The 26,981-nt window shown below is 43.9% G+C and overlaps 1 protein-coding gene across 5 annotated transcripts in view; it reads right to left on the reverse strand.

Moving 5' to 3' along the window:
* Positions 1–26,981, reverse strand: part of garnl3 (GTPase activating Rap/RanGAP domain like 3) — a 444,876-nt gene that overhangs the window by 60,916 nt on the left and 356,979 nt on the right. For all 5 annotated transcript variants that reach the window (XM_060841087.1, XM_060841090.1, XM_060841088.1 and 2 more), the window contains 8 exons: positions 23,136–23,247; positions 20,659–20,757; positions 15,458–15,574; positions 12,261–12,430; positions 8,603–8,761; positions 2,776–2,842; positions 1,922–2,029; positions 968–1,086 (listed from right to left, as the gene is read on the reverse strand). In XM_060841087.1, coding sequence (XP_060697070.1) covers positions 968–1,086; positions 1,922–2,029; positions 2,776–2,842; positions 8,603–8,761; positions 12,261–12,430; positions 15,458–15,574; positions 20,659–20,757; positions 23,136–23,247 — 951 coding nt within the window. The remainder of the gene's footprint in view (positions 1–967; positions 1,087–1,921; positions 2,030–2,775; positions 2,843–8,602; positions 8,762–12,260; positions 12,431–15,457; positions 15,575–20,658; positions 20,758–23,135; positions 23,248–26,981) is intronic.

Raw genomic sequence — 26,981 nt, forward strand, 5'->3', positions numbered from 1 at the left:
TCATCATCTCCCAAGAATGGTATTATTTGCTTTTGTCCTGAGGGAACCAGATGTGACAGCCAGTGGCATGTTCACCTATGGATTAGAATCTACCCCGTATTGTCAGAACAAGGTTCTGCTCTGACATGGAATCCATTGTTAGCATAAGCTGCTGCATCCTGGGTGTGAGTGCACTCTCAACACAGAGTACTGTTTTAAGTAAAGTTTCCAAGTTAGAATTATTCACACTTGTATATGAAAGGTACTCATGTGTGATTGTAACAAAGCATGTTCTTTTGCCATAAGAAAATTCCATTCTGTATTTGCACGTGGTCCATGGGCTTCACACTAGGCACATGTGGACAAATATTTACCAGCCCCAGCTCCTAAATATGATTAGCACAAAAGATTCATCCTTCTCACATAGTAATAAGACATACAGAGCATGCGCCAATAAGCTGTACCATGATACTCAAGAAGCCACCAACGTACTTTGTGGCACGATAGCTGAGTGGTTAGCCCTGCTGCCTCATAGCTACCAGGCACCCGGGTTTGATTCCAGCCTTGGGTGACTGGCTGTGTGGAGTTTACACATTCTCCCTGTGTCTGTGTGAATTTGCTCTGGTTTACTCCCACAATCCAAAGATGTGTAGTTTAGGTGGATTGGCCATGGGAAATGTAAGGTTACAGGGATTGTGTGGGATGTTCTTAAGAGGGTTAGAATGAGTTGCTTCCATGCTGTAGGGATTTTATACTTGGCTCTCACACCTTTGAATGCATTTTTATTAGTCTGCATTGGAATCTACCTTTTAAATGAATCCGCCCATCCTTTTACAATTAAATATTTTGAATATCATGTTACAGTTTCCAAATCGCTCCATTCCTTAATTAGCCAGGCACAGTTTCAGTGTTTTCTCTCTCTCAGGAAAACCCACCACTTGTCAGAATGCGAATGGACAAATAGATAACCTGCGCTCAAGAGTCATACCTGTGACGCTGTGAGATGGAGATCAAGCATTACGGCTGTGTGGACAAGGTTCCCATTCACCACCAGTCGAATCTCAATAGAATCAGTCGTGAAGGCCAAGATATAAGGAAAGACACAGACTGGGGCAAAGAAGATGAACAGAAGTATTACCGCAACATTTACAGAACTTCCTGTCATGTTCCTGCAGCTTGACATGCCAATATGCAAGAGAAAATTAACGCTACACCCACCTCAGTGTTAGATTGATTTAAGATCCACAGCAAAAGGGATTTTCTTTGTTTCAAGTCTCACTCTAAACAGTGAACTCAGGCCCACAGCTTGCTGGTTGGATTTAGCCCGGTACCAATTTATCTCTCTATCTCAGTGAAATTTGGAAATAAGGGACTGAGATCAAACCTCACTTGACTGATGTGGTGCTTGGGCCTGGCTGCTTGCCATTGGCTTCAGGGTAATCTCTGGGAATTTTGTCAGGAACAGTTCCTCCTGCAGAACTAAAGAGGGTGGGCAACATTGAAGACTGGGCTACACTTCCATTGAGAACCTCCATATATATTGTCCTTGCTGATGCTTGTCATTGTATTGAGGTTAGGCTGCATCAGAGGGGTACAGGAATTGAAAGTCTACCATCAAAAGTAATGATGCTTCATATCTTGTTTTAGGAAGGGGGCATTTTAAAAGACCCTATACAGTTAACACAGCATCTCCCCACTTCCCATACACTTGGCTACAGTGTCTCCAAGTATTCTGTATTTGTTTTCTCTAAACATGTTCCTGTTAATATTACTCATGTTAAAAGAGCTCTACCATCAAATCAACTCCCTTCAGGTCTTTCATATTTCGTTCAATTACTCACAATAGGTTGCGTAGCCAAAGGCAGCATTATAATCTTTAGACAACCCACAGAGGTTATTTTTAATCGGTCTGAAGTCAGCCTGCAATGAGATGGTGTCATACCAATATCATTAGGGACTTGGTTCCAGCTGAAATGGAAATCAGAAGCTGAAGGCTGAAGCAGCGGAGAGCCACCATTAAAGGGACACACCTTTTTGTAGTAACATACATCTGCAACACAACAGAACAATACTGTATCAGCTTAACATTAACTGGAACATTGATAGGGAGGAGGAGCTTGCTAGAGGGACGCACACATCTAGCATGTCCGACAGTGCAGCAAATACAAACTTCTCTAACACATGTAAGTCCATTGCACAGAGGGCAGTGGCTCATTGTACCAGATCTCTGCCAATGGGTACTCTGGTTTTACAAGGTACAGTGGCCAGCTCAGGTTGTGGGAATTGCTGGGGAGAGACCTCCTGGAAGTTGGAATGCTATCTGAAACTCTAGTCTCAAAGCATAGTGTCTACACTACATTGGATGCAAGTAGGCAACTCGATAACTAAGAATTGAAGAGCTCTTCTTTTCCAGTCATTAGAAGATGGAGCAGGTGCCAATGTCGTTTTGTTATTTCAGAAGGTCTGGGTTCAAGTCCCAACTCCTCCAGAAGTATGACATAACACTTCTGATCAGGCTGATTAAAAGCATCCACCAAATATTGTTTCAGGTGTCTTGTGGTTAAACCCCAGGTTCAAGTCCCACCTGCTCCGGAGGTGTGTAATATCATCTTCAGACAGGTTGAAATATTGTTTCAATGTGTTAACATTGTCACATCCAATTACGTGAAAGGCAGGACAATGAAATATGCACATTGAAACATTGTGTATGTAGTATCTGCTTTGTTCCTCAGTAATGCTACATCTTTCTAGTCATTAAATTATTGATAAGAAAATAGAAGAAAGGTTTAAACTCACAATTATAACAGAGTAACAGTCCTGCTTCACCGTCTTCATACACATCAATAGCTGTAACAAAATTAACCTGCAATGGTAATGGGTATGGGTAATTCACAGAGGCAACCAGCAGAATGGACAGTCTTAATGATTGAAACACAGTCTTAATAAAGATAAGTTCAGTACAGTTTATCAAAGGCTACTCTTGTCATTAAGCTAACTGGAAATTCCACTGATAATGGAGACCAATAAAACCTCATGAGTGTCACTTCCCTGCAGTCACATTTAATCTGTCTGACATTTCAGAGCTTTATCATTGTGAGACAGACACAGGTCTAAACAAGGTTACAACCTCCCATCTTTAACAATCCGAAATGTTCTCTGTGCATCCCAGTGATCCAGAATACTGAAAAAAAAAGTTAAAAAGGGACACATTCATATTATTTTTCATAATGCGTACATTTTCCAATCTATGCAACATAATCACTTACTGTGTAGGGCAGCAGATCCCCACTTGCCTCTGAAATAATCCCAATTATATTTAGTGTGTGGGAATGTCCAATATTATCGCAAAGAGGGGCTCCTGGATATATGGTAGTGTCTGTTAACGTCACTTGCAGCTAATGCTGCATTAGTGACAGACTCCAATCCTGCTGCTCACACTGTTACTGAATCAATAGTGCTCTATAGACAAGCAGCTGGAAAACACAATGCAGTGGATCTATCAACAGCAGGGAGGTAGATTGCAGGGAGGTAATTGCAGGATTTTGACTGGTGATGGTGAAAGAAAGCCTTTGTCCTTCTAGATGACCATGATTGTGGGTTTGAAAGATGCAGTCTAAGGAGCCCTGGTGCATTTTGGAAGGGCAAGTATTTCTGCTATAGTCGCAAGGGCAGCATCAGTTGAAAGCTCAATATCTCCCAGCCACAAGATTTGGAATCATTTCCCTGTAAAGCTCTCAACTGAGAGTCCTATCATTCCACACAATTATATCCCACATACAACACACACCCAGAGTCTTTTGCCCAAGTTAACCCATGCTAATCCTTCACCATCTCCTCCTCCCACTCCTCTTCTTCCAATGCTATCAGCATATTCTTCCATCCCTGTTTCTCTCATACGTTTATTTCCATTTCCCTTGAAGACAAGGCCACTATTCGCCTGAGCTAATGCATGTGGTAGCTGGTTGTGCATTCTCAATTGTTAGGGTCTTGCTTTTGACTGGCACAGATTTGATGGGCTGATGGGCCTCTTCTTGTGATGTTGACCTCTGAGACTCACTCCTCTCCAGATAAAGATGTTCTCCTGAATTCCCTATTGGATATGTTGGTGACTATTTTATGTATACAGTGACGTTAAAACATTTCCTCTTAGCTACCCAATGAAACCTTTTCAAAGGTCTAAAGGCACCTATCAGGCCATGACAGAAGAAAGCCCCAGCTTGTTCAATCATACAGTCAGAGATGTACAGGATGGAAACAAACCCTTTAGTCCAACTCATTCATGCCGAGCAGATATCCTAATCTAGTCCCACCTGCCAGCACTTGGCCCATATCCCTCTAAACCCTTCCTATTTATATATACATCCGGATGTCTCTTAAACACTGTAACTGTAGCAGCCTCCAGCATTTCCTCTGGCAGTTCATTCTACACACGCACCACGCTCTACATGAAAAAGTTGTCCCTTTTAATTCGTTCCTCACTTTAAGTCTATGCCCTCTAGTTTTGGACTCCCCTACCTTGGGAACAAGATCTTGACTATTCACTCTTTTCTCTGAGTGAATGACTATGCAGTGATATGGTCATATCAGGCTTTTTGAAGATGCTAGGTTTCCTCAAGAATAGTAAATCTATGGTTGTGTTGATTTGGGACTGACAGAGTGCTGTGGGAGTGTGTTGTAAGAAAGCCACCACAAAGTGTAGGCAGATATGCTTCCTAGAGTTTTGCAAAATCAACTGCCTACCCTTTCCATCCTGCTATATGACAAAATAATAAGATAAAGTGGCAGTGTGTTCACCAGCAATGAACACTGCTTCAGACACCTGCCTTTTCCTTTCTTTCCCAGTATTTCAGCCATTATTCTAACTGAACATATTATCACGAATCATACAGAGCTGAAAACACTGAATCAGTTTGGTCTAATGAAGAACAGCACATGCGGAATGGCTGAGGCTTTGACAATATCTGCCCTGGAGGTTGTGTTAAACTCAGATTGATCATAACCAATGAAGAGAAATTTTGAACAGGTTAATTTCCAGGAATAAAAAGATTTGGAATGTTCCAGACTCTTGCCATGGAGATTAAAATAGATTTCAATAATAAGAGTCATCACACAGTATAAAAAGAAAACTGAATTAAATATTATTGAACTAAAGTGAAGATTATATTGTGTGAACTTTCAGAGACACAGCAAATAAAAGCAACGAGCAATTTTTGTAGCATCCAATTGGGGAAAAAAAACTTTGTTGCTGTGGTTACAAGAATCAACTGGAACACCACAGGGGTCAGAACTTTTTATAATGACTTTGTCACTGCTTGGTGCGGAACAGGAAATTGTCGCGATTTGATACGATACAACTTTTGAAGGCGCCTCTGTAGGGCGTTCATGACTGCGTGCCATGGTTACAACACAGGGAGCAATTACTGCAGTGGTAAAGGTGTAAGGATGATAAATCGCACAATTAGCAGCAGGAAGCGGATGAGGTGAACATGGCCAGAATCAGTGAGAATACAGGTGCTGTTTCACATGCTGCTTGATTAATGGAATTGCGGCTGCTCAAATCTCTGTGGAACCACTTGAATGAAGGTTTCAAAGTGTACATGTCTCTGTTCCATTTACCTAAACAAATCGGGTGATTACAGTTAAAAGTAAAACTCCTGCGAGTGCTCTGAGGCTGGCAATTCCAATGGGAGTGCTGTCGCTGTGAAGATAATGGGAGGAAGGTGCAGCCACAAAACCTGCCCCATGCAGTGATGTTGCTGCTCTTAACTGTCTCACAGATGGTTCTGAATTTCACAAATCACTCAGATGTTCACTGGTTTGTCGATTGTCTAATGTGGCGAGAGGCAGTTTTGCATTTTGAGGTGTTGGGAGAAAGGTGTTCTTTTTAACGACAAACGCACGCTTATTGGAATGGGTCACTCGGACAAAGTCCGATCCATATTGGGTGCTTTCTAATATTTCTGCCTCCTCTGAGGCATTAACTCAGTTGGAAACATTGCAATAATGAACACTGAGAAAATTACACAGAGAAATAAAGATAGAAATGGTGTTCAATGCACTGGACTTGAAGCATAACAATATCCTGTAACTCATCAAACAGCATGCCCCTCAACATATTATCAGTGAATGTCACAGTGTATAATGTCATCACATCAGCTGACTACTGATTGTAACATGGAGACCCCAATGAGCTGCTTTTAACTTTTGTTGATTGTGGGGAACAGTGAATGCACTTTGACGATGTAATGATTCATTTGATCTTCCTCTCTAATGCCTTCAGTGATGGCAGACGGCTTAAGGTGTGCCAAACCTGGCTCGATGAGTCACACACTTATCCCTGAATCAGGAGGTCTGGGAATCAATTCCCACTCCAGGGTTTAAGCATAAAAATCAAGGCTGACATTCCAGTGCAATACTGAGGGAGTACCTGACTGCCAGAGGTACTGGCTTTAGGATGAGATATTAAACTGAGCACCACTTCCAGACAAAGCCAAAGATCCCAGATGTTGTTTCAAAGTGGAGATGCAGATTGTTCACTAATGTCCTGGACAATATTTATTCCTCTACTGACCTCACAAAAACATATTATAGGATCATGATCGTGTTGGTGTTTGGGGGAGTTTGTGAAAGAGGAAATTAGCTGCCTACTTTCCTACATTAGGACAATGACAATACTTCATAAAAACAGAAAGTGCTGGAGAAAGTCAGCAGGTCTGGCAGCATCTTTGGAGAGAAAAACACGAGAATTATCATTTCAATTCTAAATGACTCTTCTTCAGTCAAATTGGACTAGAAACTTTAACTCTGCATGTGCGTCTCTCTCTCTCTCTCTCTCTCTCTCCACAGATGTTGCCAGACCAGCTGAGTTTCTCCAGCATTTTCTGTGTTTTATTTTTGATCTCCAATATTGATAGTATTTTGTCTCTATGGGACCATACATAATTGGCTGTAAAGTCTTTAGGATATCTGGTGGCTGTGAGAAGTGCTAGATAAAGGTAAGTCTTCTTTTCTCTTTTATGTGACTCGGACAAGTCTAAAGATATGGAAATTGAAAAGGAGCAAGTACCACATTGAATCCTGGGAGGTTGGCAGATGAGGTGCATTATCCTGTCTCTAATTGAGGTATATTACACCCAGGAGATGCCATGGATATATAAAATTTTCCATTCCCTTTGCATTCGTATCCCAAAGATGATAGTATAAAATCAGAGGAGAATTCCTTTCCAAAAAAGGACGAGATTAAAAGGTCTGACCTGAAACATTTCTGTCTCTCCACAGATGCTGCCTTAATTTTTGTTCTGGGACTTCTAGTATCTGCGGTAGTTTGTTCTGGTTGTTAACAAGAAATGATTAGATTAGATTCTCTACAGTGTGGAAACAGGCCCTTCAGCCCAACAAGTCCACACTGACCCAGCAACCCACCCGGACCAATGCACCTAACACTATGGACAATTTAGCATGGTCAATCCACCTGACCTGCATATCTTTGGATTATGGGAGGAAACCCACACGGACACAGGAAGAACGTGCAAACTCCACACAGAGTCACCTGAGGCTGGAATCGAACATGGGTCCTTGGCGCTATGAGGCTAACCACTGAGCCACTATGGCGCCCCAATATTTAATAGTCTGAGGTTGTTTATTCATCAGAACAAAGGGTGACATGTCAACATATTCTCTTCTGCTACCAAACACTGACAATTCAATATAAATCAAAACATTTTCTGTTTACTTATTAGGAGATATGTAAATTCCATGCTGTAGAATAAATCCCTGTCATTCTTATGCACTTTAACTTGCACCTTGATCTAATTAAAGGCAGCCAGAAGCTATAGTCTGTCGTGATTCCTGGGCAGTGGACTGGCTGCAAGCCAGGCAATGCATTCTTCCATTACGTAAAATCATGCTAGACTTAGAAGATAATTCAGTAACATCCTCATCAGCTATATAAAAAAAGTACTGCCTTTCTGAATTGGAAATGTTATCTTTATTAAATGAGTAAGTGCAACCAGACGTAGGGAACTGAGTAATGCTTCAGATTTTCAGGCTGCCCTTGAACAGTGTTCCTGATCCTTCCCTTCACTTCATACTTAAAGGCACCGTTAGAGATGTTCTCACTGTCTTTTCATTGGCACTGCTGCCTCATAGTGCCAGGGACTCAGGTTCAATTCCAGCCTCGGGTACTGTCTGCGTGAAGTTTTCATGTTCTGCCAGTGTCTGCATAAGTTTCCTCCGGGTTCTCCAGTTTGCACGTTCTCCCAGTGTCTGCGGGGGTTTCCTCCCACAGTCACAAAGATGTGCAGGCCGGGTGAATTGGCCATGCTAAATTGCCCATAGCGTTAGGTGCATTAGTCAGGAAATGTGTCTAGGTGGATCACTCTTCGGAGGGTCAGTGTGGACTGGTCGGGCCGAATGGCCTGTTTCCTTGCTGTGAGGAATCTTAGCTAATCTTCTCTTAAGCTTGTACAACAGCCCATATGGTTTTAGGGAGGTTGAAGATTCTCTGAGTCAAGCATGAGTGAGCTCTGGTAAGGAGGTAGACTTAAATAAAGAGGACGTGAGTTTAAATAATGGGGTTGTGGGTTTCCTCTGGCCAGTTGCATGCCTCAAGCTGTAAGCTCACCTTGCTCGCATCAACATGGTGCAGCCTGTAAGACTCCCCCGTGCTCTCGTTCACTAAGTCAAACTGGTGGCGGTACGCAACACAGATGAGGTTGTCATTTTCTCCAGTGGGTCCATCCACCAGGGTCATTACGATGGGTGGGTCCGACAAGCATATTTCCTGTGAACAGACCAAGACGGCAAGGTGATTACCTCATGGGAAGCAGGAAGGAAAGGAAGAACTCCATGTCCACAGAAAGAAATTGCAGCGATATGGGGAAAAAGCAGGACTCTTCAAAAGGGCCAACACAGACTCAGTGGCTGAATGACCTTCTAAGCTATCCTAGCCAATAGGCTTAAAAGTGCTTTTTGACTCTGAGTCAGAAGGTCATGAACCCAAGACTCTTCCTGAAGTGCTGTATTTTCATAGCCTTCATGTCATGCATTTTAATAAGCCATTAAACGGAGACCCCATCTGCTCTCTCAGGTGGATATGAAAGAGGCTACAAAGGTGGCTCAGTGGTTAGCACAGCAGCCTCACAGTGCCAGGGACCTGGGTTCAATCCCAACCTAAGTGACTATCTGTCTGGAGTTTGCACATTCTCCCTGTGTCTGCGTGGGTTTCCTCCTGGTGCTCTGGTTTCCTCCCACAATCCAAAGACGTGCAGGTGAGGTGAATTGGCTATGCTAAATTGCCCATAGTGTTCAGGGATACCTAGGTTAGGTGATTAGTCAGGGGTAAATATAGGGCAATAGTTATGGGTGGGTTACTCTTCAGAGAGTTGGTGTGGACTTGTTGGGTCAAAGGGCCTGTTTCCACACTGTAGGGATTCTATTTAAAAAAAGCACTGCTCAAATTACAGGGATGTTATCACTGGTGTCCTGTCCAGTACGTATCCATCAGCCAGTACTATAAGGACATATTTCATCTGGTCAGTACTACATTGCTGCTTAGATGCTTGCTGTTCACAAATTGGCTGTCACATTTCCTACATTACGACAAGGAACACTCTTCAGAAGTGTTTCATTGACTATAAAAGCTTCGGAATTCCTATAGTCATGCAAGGTTATAAATGCACATCTTTCTTTTCACAGCCAATAAAATAAAGATTTGCATTTAATAGCACTCTTCACACAAACATTGGAGCCTCAAATTCTTTCTAGCTGATGACGTACTCAGTATATGTCATCGTTGTTGTAAAGTAAGAAAAGCTGCAGCTAATACATGTTCGATGGATTACTGTGTGAGCACTTTAATCAGATGTTGCAGCCAATTTGCACCAAATTCCACTAGCAGCATTGAGACTAAAGTTTAATTCTTGCTTCTGACAGCATTGATTCAGGGTTGGTTCAAACAACAGGTTGGCATCTGTTACTTCCACTTGAACAACCACATGTGGCCCTGGTTTAAGGTTCTACACAAAAGAAGGCAACTCCAATAATGCAGCACTCCTTCAGTGATACAACATGATTCTGTCACTTAGTCCTGGATTGTGCCTTGTTCTGAGACTGCTGTTAACTCAGTCCAGCAGAATACCCTTTAGGTTTATAGGAGAAATAAAAATCAATCAGTTGCAAGTGAATTAAAACCTTAAAACCAAAAGGCACAGCCATCATTCTCTTTGGTAAGTGAGCTATTGTTATTTTATCCTTCAGGACAATCACGTTCAAGAGGAAAAGGAGACGAGACCCTCAGGGAAAAATCAGCTTTCTTGAAAGAACACGGGGAGAAGGATTTTCTGGGTTGGGTTTGTGGAGGAGCCAGATGGGAACCTGAAGATGCTGGTGCCTGCCATTGGAGGAGCTGGGTCATGAACCCACAGGGCTGTGTGGCCCCACACGCTGGGTACACCCTTAAACTCCCTGGGGCCTTACTCACACTTGCAACTAGAGGCCTGTTGGTATTTTCCAGCCGGCTTTCAGTTTCCTGTCGTGATGTTTAGTTGCCATTGAGGCAAGCAACCCAGGAGCAGGTCTGATTGCCAGTGTTCCAGCGAGGCCTGTAGACCCTCTTTTGCCTACCTGGGTGGGGAGTGCAGGCAATAGCAGACAATTCTCCTGATTCCCCCAACCCCAGTCATCTACCAATGCCCCACAGTAATGCCCTGGCTGCATTTTCTGTACTTTCGATTTGATTTTTATTTTAGAAGGTTGGGAGGACAGCAACATCCCATTGAAATACCCTCTCAGTTACTCCCCCTTCGCACCAGCTGAACACTACTCAAAGGCTGGAAGCTCTCTAATAGATTCTCGAACTTTGATAGCCCACTTACCCCAACCTTAATCAGCCACCATTTAAGGGGTGGACCTGACATGATCTCAGTGAATGTCCCCACCATCACCATCACCCCCATCTTCACCATCACCCCCACTTCCATCCCTACCCTCACCATCACCAACCCCACACCTTCTCCCACCATCACCATCATCCCCACCCCCACACCCACCAGCAATCCCACCCCCACCATCACCATCACCGGCACCCCCACCCCTCACCATCATCCTCACCCCCACACCCACCAGCAATCCCAGCCCCACCATCACCATCACCGGCACCCCCACCCCTCACCATCATCCCCAACCCCACATCATCCCCACTATCACATCACCCCCACCCCCACCATCACCATCACCTCCTCTCCCATCATCACCATCACCCCCACCCCCACCCTCACCATCACATCCCTCTCCCACCATCAACGGCACCCCACCCCCACCATCACTGGCACCTCCACCCCACCATCACCATTACCCCCACCATCACCATCATCCCCTCTCCCACCATCACCATCACCCCCCTCTCCCACCATCACCATCACCCCCCTCTCCCACCATCACCATCACCCCCCTCTCCCACCATCTCAGGCACCCCCACCCTCACCATCACCATTACCCCCACCATCACCCCCATCCCACCCTCACCTCCACCCCCACCATCACCATCACCCCCCTCTCCCACCATCTCAGGCACCCCCACCCCCACCATCACCATTACCCCCACCATCACCCCCACCCCACCCTCACCTGCACGTCCACCCTCACCAGCACCCTTACCCTCACCAGCACCCCAATCTGCTTTCTCCCCCAACTCCGAGGTGACAGCACAGGTTTACCTCTTCACCATTTTCAAAAATCACTTCAATTCAACCACAAATAAAACAATGGGCTTGGAGTTAGGTGGAATGCTGGAAAAATGGGATCCCAATTATTAGGTGGTTATGGCTGGCATGGATGTGATGGGCTGAAGGACCTTTTGCTCTGCTGTAGATCTCCTCAATTCTATGCATGGGCAAGGTGTACTTCCATTGAATTTTCACAAGGTGTACTTATGCAGACATTTCTATCCGTCTCGTGGGTTCGTTCCTTTGTATATCTATCAGGGGCGTCATGAGCAAAATGCAAGATTGCCCCTGATTCATGATAAGATGCCAGCTCTTCGTCAACATTGGGGCCTGTCAAAAACCCCTTAATCTACAGATTCTCTCAATTAGAGCTCCTCCTAATCAAAGGAACGTAGATGTGGGCTACCTGAACAGGGATCTATCAACTTCAGTCCTCAGGGAGATGCAGCACTGTGTTCATGAAGGCCCCACTCTGGCCATCCATGATACAGGAAGTCAAGCAAAGCTCCAAGAACCCAGCTGGCGTTACCGACGGTGAGCCAATGATGCCAATCTTACCCTAATGTACTGGAATTCCTCCACGGGTGACTCTGCAGGTGTGTGGGGGCTGGGAAAGCTGTTGGACCTGCTGAGGTTTTTCTTCGTAATGAGGAGCAGCTTGTTGCGAATGGCGACGACGACCCGCAGTTCCGTGCCGTGGTGGGTGTTGATGGCGTACAAATGGCAGCCTTTTGAGGAAGAACAGTAGAGAACTGAAGACTGGTGGTCAGCTGCAACACAGGGCACTTTAGCATCACACACACTGAAGGCACTCCCATAAGGTCCCTGCCAATTACACTGGCTTTCAAACAATCCACCCTTTGGACGTTTCAAATGATGAAAATGTGCAAGTCCAATCTTTTGTGATTCTTCGAATGGTTCCAAGGGTTTTCAACATGGGAAAAAAAATGTCCTCCTATACTGGCACACTCCTGGAGACCCCTCCTAATCAATGTATTGGTACAATCCAAAGGACAGCCTGGAACTATTTGTACATTCCCAGGGGCCAACAACAGTAAATTCTACAAGAAAATAGCAACTAAACTAAAAACAGTGAAGTTCATTTCCAATTAATGTTTGGGACAGAATGCCAATTCCATAACCTTTGACCTTTTAAAACCTTTGACCTGATAGAAACTGTGAAATGATTGTTGGACTCGTGGGTAAAAGCACCTTCTGACTCCTGTTTAAAAGTACAACTAAATTTTTGATGCTGCTATTAAAATGGTGTTCTGAAGATCTTTTCTTCAGCAGTTCATGCTGTTAACTAGGCCAGCATTGATTGTCCATCCCTAATTGCCCTTCCTCCACTATATATTGCAAATGCATCTTAAGAGGTCTGTTACGTCAAATGTGATTTGAATTCTACATTTGTTGAGTAAGTCCCATGTGATATGATTATTGTATTAGTATTTCAAACAGGTAAAAAATGAGGTCTGCAGATGCTGGAGATCACAGCTGAAAATGTGTTGCTGGTTAAAGCACAGCAGGTTAGGCAGCATCCAAGGAACAGGAAATTCGACGTTTCGGGCATAAGCCCTTCCTGATGAAGGGCTTATGCCCGAAACGTCGAATTTCCTGTTCCTTGGATGCTGCCTAACCTGCTGTGCTTTAACCAGCAACACATTTTCAGCTTAATATTTCAAACAGTGCAGTTTCCACAAGCTCAGAGCTGGTTAGCAAGCTTGAACTCAAAGGATATCTCCTTGTTTTGCTCTGTAAAGGAGCAAAGGTTCCTAATGATCTTTCCACATACACTATGACATACTGGAGTAAAACAGTTTCACCAAACAATTATTCTTGTTTAAAGTAGCAAGTAACAATCATGCCATACAAATGCCAGGCTATGATCATCACCAATAAGAGACAATGGCCCTTGTCATGCAATAGTGTTACCAGCACTGAATGGCCCACTATCGACACCCTGGAGATTACTATTGACCAGGAACTCAACAGGACTTGTTACATAAATGCAGTGGCTACAAGAGTAGGTCAGAGGCTAGGAATACTGTGGCGGGTAACTCACCTCTTGAACCCCAAAGCCTGTCCATCATCTCCAAGGCACAAGTCAGGAGTGTGATGGAATACCCCCCATTTGCCTGGATGGGTGCAGCTCCAACAACACTCAAGAAGCTTGATACTATCCAGGACAAAGCAGCATGCTTGATTGTCCGTCAAATCCACATGCATCCATCCTCTCTACCACCGATGCTCAGTAACAGCAGTGTGTACTATCTACAAAATGCACTGGAGAAATTCACCAAAGATCCTCGGACAGCACCTTCCAAACCCTTGACCACTTCCATCTAGAAGGAAAATGGCAGTAGACACATGGGAACACTGCCACCTTCAAATTCCTCTCCAAGCCACTCACCACCCTGGCTTGGAAATACATCACCATTCCTTCACTGTCACTGGGTCAAAATCTTGGAATTCCCTCCCTAAGGGCATTGTGGGTGAACCCACAGCAGGTGGACTGCAGCAGTTCAGGAAGGCAGCTCACTACCACCTTCTCAAGGGCAACTTGGGATGAGCAATAAATGTTGGCCAGCCAGCGACGCTCATATCCCACAGATGAATAAAAAAGCTCTCTCCAACAATGGGGCAGACAGTGGCAGCAGTGCCTACCATTTACCCAAAGTACCTGCAAGCTGTACTAGCCAGGAGAAGGGGAACACCATCACCTACTACAGTGTTATATCTCACAGTTTGTATGTCAGTTTACCTTTAAGAAGCACAGAATGTCAGTGCACCTTTAAGATGAAGATCAGTTAGCTCAGTTGGCTGGATGGCAGGTTTGTGATGCAGAATGACACCAACAGTGTGGGTTTAACTCTCCCACTGGCTAGGGTTACCATGAAGGACACTCCTCCTCAACCTCTCTCCTCCCCTGAGACAGGATGACTCTCAGGTTAAACCACTACCATCTGTCTCTCTCTGAGAGCATCCCTAAGATCTGGTAGGACTATGATGGCATTTATACTTTTAAGCGGCACCTTATGTTAGTGTACGTTTAAGAGATTCAATATGTCAGTGTGCCTTTTAGAGTCATACTAATGCTATCATTGCTGTATCACAGCATGTGACCTGAGAGTATAAAGTTCTCAGACTCCATCTTACCTCGGGTTACTTGAAGCATGATACTCTGGGCAACAGAATAGCTTAGTACAAGCCCAGACACTGATTTGCTTGTGAATGGAATAATGCAATAATTATGCACAATAGCTACCTGTAATAAACATCTGTTGGATTCTTTAATACCATGATATCCACTTCCTAGTTTTGATTGTTACAGATGACAATGTGTGCACTGCAGCATGAGATAAAATATTTGCAGGAGGCAAGAATCACATGATCTGCAAGTTCCCCTCCAAGCCACACACCATCCTTACTCAGAAGCATATTGCTGCTCCTTTAGTGTCACTGCGTCAAAATCCTCAAACTCCCTTCCCAAACAACACTTTAGGTGTAATTCATCAAATTTGCTGCAATAGTTCAACAAGGCAACACCAGTTTGTCATCAGCAATTATGAAAAGGCAATAAATCCTATGTTTGCCTGTGGCACTCACATCCCATGAGAAATGAAATGTGCAGCGGAATCTCTACTCTTGGTCTGTGGTACATTTGTTGGTAGCAAAAGCAGTGTATAGAAAATGTCACTGGTCTTCATGTGAGAAACCTACTGCAAATAAAACCAAATATTAATGAGAATTACCCTTTGTTTTCTCAAGCTTGTTGTCCTTGCAATCGGATTTGCTCTTCACCAGTTGCTTCTCCTCCAGAACTTTCTTGACTGCGCTCAGTCTAAAGACAAACAGACGTGCATCTTTCCCTGTGGGGAGAAGCAACATATTGAACTCAGCTTCAATGGCAGACAAAGCAGTAAAGGCAGATTTTGCAAACTTCACTGCAAAGCCCAGTGTGGCACAGTGAGGGAATGAGAAACCACAAGTTGGGTTGCAGGTTACTGGTCCACTCAGGTACTGAGTAGGCCATGGACCTGGGAAGTCTCTCCCATTGGGAGATGCCGACCAATTAAAGGACAGTGGTTCCAGTGGCTGGCAGCAGGCAGTTGGAGGATACGGGGACCTACTTGAGGTCCTGGACTTTGGCTAGATCCTGGGCCATAGTGACACTGGGGGTCACAAGGTCGGAGGCAGGGAGACTTCCCAGCATAACACTGCCACCCACTCCCGACTTTCCAATGCTGGGACCTTTGATAAACCAGGGAGGGCTTCGGTCAAGGGGCCAGCCATCTGCAGCCATTCTGGAAGCCAGCAGGCAATGCCACACTCCCTTCAGGGTGAGTCCCTCGCCTGGCATTTGGTTGATACAAGTAGCAGCAGGATGTGGACTTAAAATGTTGACTTCCAGGCATCAATTGGCAGCAGGTCCTGAAGACCTCCAGGACAGAGTAAGCCTAGATTTGGAAAAAGGCCAATGAGGTGACACATATTGCTACACGCCATCACACATTATCAATCAAAATGGATTGTGTTTTTAGCAAGAACTTTCTCATAAATACGGCTCCCCTTTAAGATGGTGGGTTGTTTCAATAAATTTGCATGACACAGCACAGCGGACCCATTGGTCCTGTTCATGAATTTATGGCACCGCTGAGATTTTCACACACCCAGGCTACCTTCGGGTAGCTCCACAGTTAGCGCTGCTGCCTCACAGCGCCAGGGACCCTGATTCGCTTCCAGCCTCTGGGTGACTGTCAGTGTGCAGTTTGCACATTCTCCCAGTGTCTACATGGGATTCCTCTGGGTAGTCCAGTTTCCTTTCGCAGTCCCAATAGACTGGCCATGGTAAATTGTCCGATAGTGTCTGGAGATGCGCAGGTTAGGTGGATTAGCCAGAGTAAATGTGGGGACGGGGTGGATCTGGGTAAAGTGCTTTTTTTGGAGGGTCAGTGTGAATTTGATGGGCCAAATGGCCTCTATCTGTACTGTAGAGACTCTGTGATTCTGCAACCTGTTTTTGACTTTACACCGGTTCTCCAGCTCAGCATGAAATGATGGACACAAACAGCACACAGCTAGCGTGGCGCTGTGTGTCTGGGATCAAGTCTCAGCTGTTCCAGAAATGTGTAATAACATCCCTGAACTGGGTGATTCGAGAATATCGAGACAAACAATGTGGCCTCTTCCTTCTATCCTTCAACCCTTATGTCGTGGTTGGTAAGGATGGAAAGAAACAAGGACAGTACCTTCCAGCAGGAGGATGTGACAGTCAGCGGTTTTGAAAGGTGCAGATACGTTGAGAAGGGTGAGGGGTACAGTACAGCAGCAATGAGAATTTTAGTCTTTATTTCTCAGGCATTGGAATAAAAGACAGGAAACTCTCATTACAAATATACAAGATCTTGGTGAGACTGGGAGTACAGGCTGCAGGTTTGGTGAGCATTCTTAAGGAAGAGTATACTGGCATTTGAGGCAATTCTAAAGAGATGGACCAAGCCGATCCATGGGATACAAAGGGGCAACATTATTAACAATGGCTAAACAGGTTAGGCCTTTATTCAAAGAGAAATCAAAGTTAACGTTTCGGGTCTGGTGACCCTTCCTCAAGTTATAGAGACATGGAGTATAGAGGTGCACAGCACAGAAACAGACCCTATGGTCCAACACTGGACTGAAACATTAATGCTGATTTCTCCTCAGTGATGTTGTCAGACCTGCTGAGCTTTTCCAGCAACTTCTGTTTTTGTTTCTGATTTATAGCATCTGCATTTCTTTCAGTTTTTATTTAGGCTTTATTCATTTCAGCTTAGAAGAATGAGGGGTAATCTTAATGAAACGCACAAGATTCTGAGGGGACTTGATGGGGTAGATGTTGAGAAGGTGTTTACACTGGTGGGGAAATCCTGAGTTAGGGGACACATTTACAGAATACAGAGACATTGATGAGAAATTGAGAAGCAAAGGAATTTCTTCCCTCAGAGCGTAGTAAATATCTGGAATTCTCTACCTCAGAAAGTTGTGGAGGTTAGATTGCTGAAAGTATTTAAATGGGAGCTGGATAGATTTTTGTAACATCAGGGAGCCGACAGCTATGAGGAGCTGGAACTAAAGAGGAGTTAAGGCTTGGGGCAGATCAGTCATGAACGTCGTCAAAGTAATAGTCATAGAGTCATAGAGATGTACAGCATGGAAACAGACCCTTCAGTCCAACTCATCCATGCTAACCACATATCCTAACCGAATCTTGTCCCATTTGCCAACACTTGGCCCATACCCTTCTAAACCCTTCCTATTCATATACCCATCCAGATGCCTTTTAAATGTTGTAATTGTACCAGCCTCCACCACTTCCTCTGGCAGCTCATTTCATACACACACCATCCTCTGCATGAAAAAGTTGCCCCTTAGGTCTCTTTTATATCTTTCCCCCTCTCACCCTAAACCTATGCCCTCTAGTTCTGGACTCCCCCACCCCAAGGAAAATACCTTGTCTATTTATCTTATCCATGCCCCTCATGATTTTATAAACCTCTATAAGGTCATCCCTCAGCCTCCAATGCTCCAAGGAAAACAGCCCCAACCTGTTCCGTCTCTCCCTAAATCTCAAATCCTCCAATCCTGGCAACATCCTTGTAAATCTCTTCTGAACTCTTTCTTGTTTTATGCCTCATACCTATAACAGGGAGACCAGAATTGCACGCAATATTCCAATGTTGGCCTAACCAATGTCCTGTACAGCTACAACATGACCTCCCAACTCTTATACTCAATGCTCTGATCAATAAAGGAAAGCATATCAAACATCTTCTTTACTATTTTATCTACCTGCAACTCTACTTTCAAGGAACTGTGAACCTGCTCCAAGGGTGGATAGTAGGACTGACTTGAGGGAGTGAATGGCCTGCTCCAAAGTGTTGCTCTGAATATTTCTAACTAACTTATTCAGACATGTTATGACACTCCTCTGGAGGAGATAGGACGCGACCTCAGGTCTCCTGGCTCAGAGGACGGGACACTACTACTACACCACAAGTGTTCCCCCAAAACTAAGGGTTGCTTCATAGTTTGCAATGCAATCAGCCATTGTTGTGGAGATCAATTTTCTGATCTCCCCTCCCATTTGTGCAAGTTTTTTCTCTTCACCCTCCCAGGATATTTGACAGTTTTCACCAGTCACTGTCAGAGGAAGGATCAGACAGCAGAACCGATCTCGATAGCATCTCAGTTACAAAGTGAATCATGTTGAGAAGCTCCACATAAGGGAGTGGCACGGTGGCACAGTGGTTAGCACTGCTGCCTCACAGCGCCAGGGACCCGGGTTCAACTCAACGTGTGGAGTTTGCACGCTCTCCCCGTGTCTGCGTGGGTTTCCTCTGGGTGCTCCGGTTTCCTCCCACAGTCCAAAGATGTGCAGGTCAGGTGAATTGGCCATGCTAAATTGCCCGTAGTGTTAGGTAAGGGGTAAATGTAGGGGTATAGGTGGGTTGCGCTTTGGCGGGTCGGTGTGGACTTCTTGGGTCGAAGGGCCTGTTTCCACACTGTAAGTAATCTAATCTAATCTAAAGCCTGCAATTTGTCCTAAATACATGAACTTACCAAACTTCAAAGCTGCTAAGGCCCTGCTATTCAACAGGGTCACATTAACTTTATAAAAACATGACAAACACCCTTTTGAGTTTGTGGGCATGATAGTGCAGAGATCATTATAACGCTTCTAAAGCTCTTGTAACTAATATGACCCTGGGGGATACATGATAGCTTCCTGTGTTTGGAATCTTGGATTCAAAAACCAGCAGCAAGAGGTGCTCTTTGAAACAATTGAATGGAATTGTAAACTCTTCCAAATGCAGCTTGAAACTCTAAACTAATATCATTGCCCCATTTTTTAAAAGTTATTCCTATATACATATCATAAACGTCAAATATATGGTAAGATTTATTGTTTCAAAACAGCATGAAGATTACAGATTATTTCTTTGTAATTGACACAATGATCAAAACCTGGACTGTCACCATGAATGGGTGCTCTGTGATTGACTGAAAAACAATTTGTGAATTGGAAAGTGCTGTCTATGACCCATTGATGAATTTCTGCAGTACATGTTGTAGGTAACACACACTGCTGCCACGAGCACCAGTGGCAGAAAGAGTGAATGTCTGTGGATGTGGTGTCAATCAAGTGGGCTGGATGATGTCAAGCTTCTTGAGTGTTGTTGGAGCTGCACCCATCCAGGCAAGTGGGGAGTATTCCATCACACTCCTGACCTATTGTAGAATAGTGGATAGACTTTGGGGAGTCAGGAGATGAGGACTCTTAGCTTCTGATCTGCTTGTGTAGCCATTGTATTTATATGACTAGTGCAGTTCAGTTTCTGGTCAACGGTAACTCCCAGGATGTTGACAGTGAGAGATTCAGATGGTCAGATTCTCTTTTATTGTAAATAGTCATTGTCTGGCAATTGGATAGTGTGAATATTACTTGCCACTGGTCAGCCCAAACCTGGATATTGTCCAGGTCTCGATGCACTTGGACACGGACTGCTTCAGTGATTTGTTAGGGCCTTTTCAGAGGATAGTTAAGAGTAAGCCACACTAGTTATGGGGTTTCGGAATCACTATTAGGCTAGACCATGTTAGGAAGCAGATTTCCTTCTCTGAGGGGCATTAGCCCTTTACAATGACCAATTATGGCTGTCATGGCTAATATTTCTGAGGTTAGCATTACATTTCAGGTTTGTTCATTGATTGAGTTGAAATTTCATCAGGGGCCGCAGTGGGATTTTGACCATCTCCAACAGCATTAACCGGGGCCTCTGGATTACCAGTCCAACAACGTTACCAGTAGACCTCTAGCTCCTCAAGTGAGATAATTGTGTCCAAATGCCACAAAAATTTGTGCTCTCACTTTGCCAAAGGCCAGACCAGTTTGACCAGTCCTTGTGGAGTTTACCTTTGTCTGCTCTCGTGAGCAGGAGATCCTGAGCTTCCAAGATGTCCATCTGTTTCACTGGCAGGCTCCTGTCAAAGACTGGCATGGGGCTCTGCCCCTCTATATGAAGAAACAGTGTCGAAACAGTCAATGTTGAAGTCAGACAGGTCCAATACACATTAAAGTAAATTCACCTTTACCCAATGAGTCTAAAGTAAAACCAAAAAGAAATAATAGCAACCAAAAACATCAAGGATGCTGGAAATGGAAAATAGGATCAGACAGTGCTGGGCACTCTCAGCAAATCTGGCAGCCTCTGTGGAGAGACAATGTTTGCATTAAATTTGCCTTCTTCAGAAAAACAGTCAAAAACAGAGTCACCTCGTTCTCCACCATGGACATTTTTGTGTTCTTAGAAGGAAGGGTCATTGGACCTGAAACATTAACTCTGATTTCTCTCCACAGACGCTGCCAGAACTATTGAGCTTTTCCAGCAACTTCTGTTTTTTTTATTTCTGATTACTAGCAGCCGCTGATTTTTCAGTTTTAATTTTACAAAGAAGAGTCGCATTGGACTTGAAACATTAAGTCTGTTTTTCTTTCCACAGATGCTGCCAGTTTTTCCAGCAAGGAGAGAAAACAAGGGCAAAATATTTATCAGTCTCGGAGAGTTAAAGGTGATGGTTAAAGTCTCACTGCGTACTTGACACAATGTGTAATGTCAGCAGCCTCCAGCATAACTCCCTGCTGTACTAGGAATACAAGGTTGGATTCGCAAGTTGAATCAAAAGTATAAAACTACAACATTAATGGCATTTTTTTTAAAAAAAAGAAAAAATAGCTGAAGCTTGTATTTGGAGGTAACTGCAGAGAGAGAGACAACCCAGGCTGGACTTCAACTGTGATCACACCCAATACCTCTGTGGGCTCAGAGAACAGTCAGCACCCTTCACCATTCACACTGTTGTAAAGGTGAACTGCCCCTTCGGAGGGAGGCAAAACAATCAAATTGTAGCCCTTTCCTCATAGTCACTTAACCCTGTCAAACCCTCCAATCACCAGACACAGGGCTTCATTACCAACAACTAGTCTCAATCAAATGTCAATCCACTTTATTTCAAGTAGATTTGAATACTCCCCAATCTTCTGTCAGAGAGAACAAGAGGCTTATTATTAAAATATCAATGTATTAAGGAAAGATTAATGACTTGGAAACCTCTGGTTCACACTCATTTTCAAGTTTGTAAAACCAAGGAGAAAATGTATGAAAAACAAAGTTCAATGTGGATGCAGACATGCACATGCTCTCAACATGTGATTACATGAAGACACATGTGTATGTGGCTGAGTGGACACATGTTTGAGTGGGAGCATGTGTCTGTGTGCAAGTGTTTGTGATCAGTAGAAAGATTAGAGCATGCAGTGCTTAGTGGAGACATGAAGACACCCTTTTCACCCAGAGGGTGGTAGGCATCCAGAACTCACTGCCCAGTTTGTTGGGGGGGGTGTTGATGGGTTGAGCCTGGATCTGCGCCTTCAGTGCTGTCATCCACAAGGCTATGCACTAACTATTGGACAGTGGGATGAGAATGGGGGCTAGGTTGTTTTCAGTGGGTGCAAGTATGATGGGCTGAATCATCTCGTTCTCCACCATGAAAACTTTCGATGCTTCAATGGATGGTGTGATTGTGAATGAATGTGTAGGTGTGAATGTGGCACGTACAAGCTCCGAGAACCTTTCAGCAATGTGTTTACTGCAGTGTCAGCCCGCTATAAGGTGCGCATCACAAAAACCAGTCACTAATTGGCCTCATGATAAACAACAAGAAGTGCAAGCAGCTTGTGGAAAGCATACTGGCTTCCCTTGTGTCTTCCCAAACAGAATTAGGCTTCACAATAGTGACAATGTTATTCAGCGTCAAAGATAGAAGCCACAAATATTTTGTTCATCCATTCTGTGTGAAAATCCCAGTTACATATGCTGCGCTACAAATGTTAATGGTGCACATTGCAAGAAGCTCTAGTCATTATTTGGAATGTGCTTGTTGGGCACATTCACAAAGTCTACAGTCACAACATCAAAGAGAATAAGTCAGTCTATTCATCATTGTGCTGTAAATTCACACCGTGCACTTCATCCTCACTGTGTGAGTACTCCATTCTGACTTTAAAGTGACTGCAATAAATGTTAAAAATCACACAACACCAGGTTATAGTCCAACAAGGTGAATTGGAAGCACTAGCTTTCAGAGTGATGCTCCTTCATCAGGTGATTGCCTGATGAAGGAGCGTCGCTCCGAAAGCTAGTGTGCTTCCAATTAAACTTGTTGGACTATAACCTGGTGTTGTGTGATTTTTAACTTTGTACACCCCAGTCCAACACTGGCATCTCCAAATCATGATGCAATAAATGTTGATATGAACTGTGTGAACCAACAATACAGGGAGACAGACAATAGCAATGCATGTGCAATTGACATTACGACACAGTGACTAACCGTCTAACAATAGCACACCAGCGTCTGTGGAGATTAGTAACGACTGTCCCCAGGAATCACTGCAAATGATTTCGAAGGGAAAATTGCTGCAGAAACATTGAGGCTCCCAGGGCTGGAAGGTAAAGTACACAAAGAATGCAATTGAGATTACCAAACAGTGACCAGGATGGGCTGGTGCCACACGTGAAAGCATTCATTTAAATAACTTCAACACATAGATTAACTCTTTTGAAGCTGAAAGCTAGAATGAGCACTTTTGACTTGTATATTAGAATGAACCTGCCACCGAATGGTGGATCAAGAGCTTTCTCACAAACTCAACACACTCTTTGTGCCGACATACACTGGCTTGCAGCTTCTTGTGCTGCCTTCGAGCACATCCTAACATCCGCATATGTTTAGACCTCCCTTACAGCAGATGCCCAATGTTCTTGGATTGACAGAGGACACTGCCCACAAACGTATGATTCGTTTGTGGGATGTTGGCGTTGGTGGCAGTGCCAGGTTTGATTGCCCAGCTGAACAGCAAATGCAAAAGCCAATCTGCCCCAAACTCCCTCCCACTCCCAGCCATCCACCTTGGACAGGCTGGAATTATTCTGCAAAACAGAGTGTTTGCATATCTGCATCTCTTGAAATGTCAACTTTTCTCCACAATACAACCAGCATAAATTAACATTTAAAAGCAGGGTTTGCCAGAAGATCCAGTGCTATGCAAGTGACTGGTGTACACTAATACACATGCACACACTTGTGTACACACGCACACACACACACACGCTCATTCACACTCTATTGTAAATACCCACACACACTCATACACAGACACATACTTGTATACACACGTTTATACACACACGTACATTCACACACATGCTCATACATACACATGTATACACACTTGCATACACACGCATGCTCATACACACACATGCATACACAATCTTACACACAAACATGTATACACACAAGCACATGCTCATACACACACACATACATGCCCATACACACACATGTATACCACACATATACACACACACAGATGCTCATACAGACACATATATACACACTTGTACACACACTCTCATACACACGCATGTATACACACTCGTACACACACTCATACACACATGTATACAGACTTGTGCACAGACACACTCATACATACACATGTATACACACTTGTACACACACACACTCATACACACATGTATACACACTCATATACACACTCGTACACACACACACATACACACACTCATACACACACACATACAGATATACACACTCATACAGATACACCCATACATACACATGTATACACACTTGTATGTACACACTCATAGATCTCGCTCACACACACACACACACACACGTCCACAGAAAGATAGGCAGACAGACACACACACATATATATATTATTAATGACCTCTAGAGGCAAGGGGGATCTTAACATAAGTCAAGTCTCCTCTTCCATCCTTTTGCTCCTGACTTGCCACTGTTGACCCAGAGTTGGGCCCTACACCTTCGCCTGGTGGTCCCTGGGCTCAGTGGTGGGATTGATGGAGGGAGAGGAAACTGCTTGGAGATAGGAAGCCTTGAACTCTGCTCTCATTTCCCAGGAGCTTGGCTGGCAGGGGAGGGAGGGATACCAAGGCTGGCACAAGTACTAATGAGGGAGTGGGAGCAACTCTATTTTTACCAGAATCAAGGATACAGGCAAAGGGCTTTTGGGTTGGCTGAGAATCACTGAGGTGATCCCAATAGATTCGTACTTTCATTTAGACACTTACCTTGAACTGAGCTGTTGCTCTGAGTTAAAAGGAGCCGCAAGCTCAGAATGTCATCACATTTTTAAAACACAATCCGACATTAATGTGGTCCAAACCCAGATCCATGCAAAACTTTCACACCAAGGGGATAAGTTTAACTTTTCTAATGAAAAGTGAGCAACAGGGTGAGGTCATGGTATTGTCCACTGTTAAATTTGATAGGAAAGAACAACTGACAAGAGGCATAACATAAATTGAGCAAAGTGTATAACAAAGTGTACAAAATTCAAAATCACACAACAGGTTTATTTGGAAGCACTAGCTTTCAGAGCGCTGCTCCTTCATCAGGTGGTTGTGGAGTACAAGATTGTAAGACACAGAATTTGTAGCAAAAGTTTACAGCGTGATGTAACTGAAATTATATATTGAAACAGATCTGGATTGTTTGTTAAGTCTCTCATCTTTTAGAATGACCATGTTGGTTTCAGTTCTTACATATGTAAATCCCAGAACTTTTTTAAAAGTTACATTCTCAAGTGAACATTAACAATCGGTGTCATATCGGCCCAGATAATGTATTGAAGGTGTGAGGTGCCCTGTGAGAGACATGGTCATGTCTTTTTCCATGTCTTTTTCAATAGATAATTTCAGTAACATCACAATGTAAACATTGGCTACAAATTCTGTGTCTTACGATCTTATACTCCTGATGAAGGAGCAGCGCTCTGAAAGCTAGTGCTTCCAAATAAACCTGTTGGACTATAACCTGGTGTTGTGTGATTTTTAACTCTGATTGGATGGCATTAGATTAGATTACTTACAGTGTGGAAACAGGCCCTTCGGCCCAACAAGTCCACACCGACCCGCTGAAGTGCAACCCACCCATACCCCTACATTTACCCCTTACCCAACACTACGGACAATTTAGCATGGCCAATTCACCTGACCCGCACATCTTTGGACTGTGGGAGGAAACCGGAGCACCCAGAGGAAACCCACGCAGACACGGGGAGAACGTGCAAACTCCACACAGTCAGTCGCCTGAGTCGGGAACTGAACCCGGGTCTCAGGCGCTGTGAGGCAGCAGTGCTAACCACTGTGCCACCGTGCCGCCCAAACATTAGCATCCAAAGTTCAAACTGAGTCTGAAAGTGTATCTGAAACTCTACATATTGTTGCATCTTAAATGGAAATTTGTAGAAAAGCTTCAATCTCTTTTAGATGATCTTAGTAAGGAAATGTCACTCTGAAGGACAGCATGATGATTCCTATTTGCTTCATTGGGTTCATTCCAATGGGTGGAGAGGTCGAAGTTGAGCCCTTGCATTGGGTCAACAAGGGCAAGTCCTTTTCTGCACAAAATTTCAAACCCATTTATAAAAGTGCATATCTCCAATTTTAATTACACCCAGTGCAGACAGGAAATGTTCCCCATGTTCATTGCTCAGCCCAGCTGCCTGACCTGCTGCGCTTTTCCGGTAACACATTTTTCAGCTCTGTTCTCCAGCATCTGCAGTCCTCACTTTTTCCCATGGAAACAGACCCTTCGGTCCAACCCGTCCATCCCAACCCAATCTAGTCCCACCTGCCAGCGCCCGACCCATATCCCTCCAAACCCTTCCTATTCATATACCCATCCAAATGCCTCAAATTCTCAATAAGCCAAATATGAAAGGGGAATCCTTGTTACATCCAGTTATATTCCGTATTATACTTCTTCTTGTTAAATATGATACTGGGGAGATTTGCCGCCCTGTTTATTTTTTGGTATATTTTTTCCTACTCATTTGCTTGCACCTTGAAAACAAGTTTGAAGATGTTAATATAAAAATAAGCCATTAAATAAAATCTTAAGGTTCACAAAAACAATTCATGGAAGGTTCTTTATTCCCATTTTCTCCCTATCTGTAGAATCATAAAGCACAGAAGGAGGCCAGTCAGCCCTACAATTCAGTGCAGGGACGCTAGGCTAAATCTAAGGAAACTAGGTCTGACTTACTGGAGCAAGAATAAATTGCTCAGTGAAACATTGGAGCCTATATCCAAAAATGTGCAGGTTAGGTGGATTGGCCAT

Source organism: Hemiscyllium ocellatum, chromosome 21, assembly GCF_020745735.1.
Source record: "Hemiscyllium ocellatum isolate sHemOce1 chromosome 21, sHemOce1.pat.X.cur, whole genome shotgun sequence".
NCBI classification, from domain to species: Eukaryota; Metazoa; Chordata; class Chondrichthyes; order Orectolobiformes; family Hemiscylliidae; genus Hemiscyllium; species Hemiscyllium ocellatum.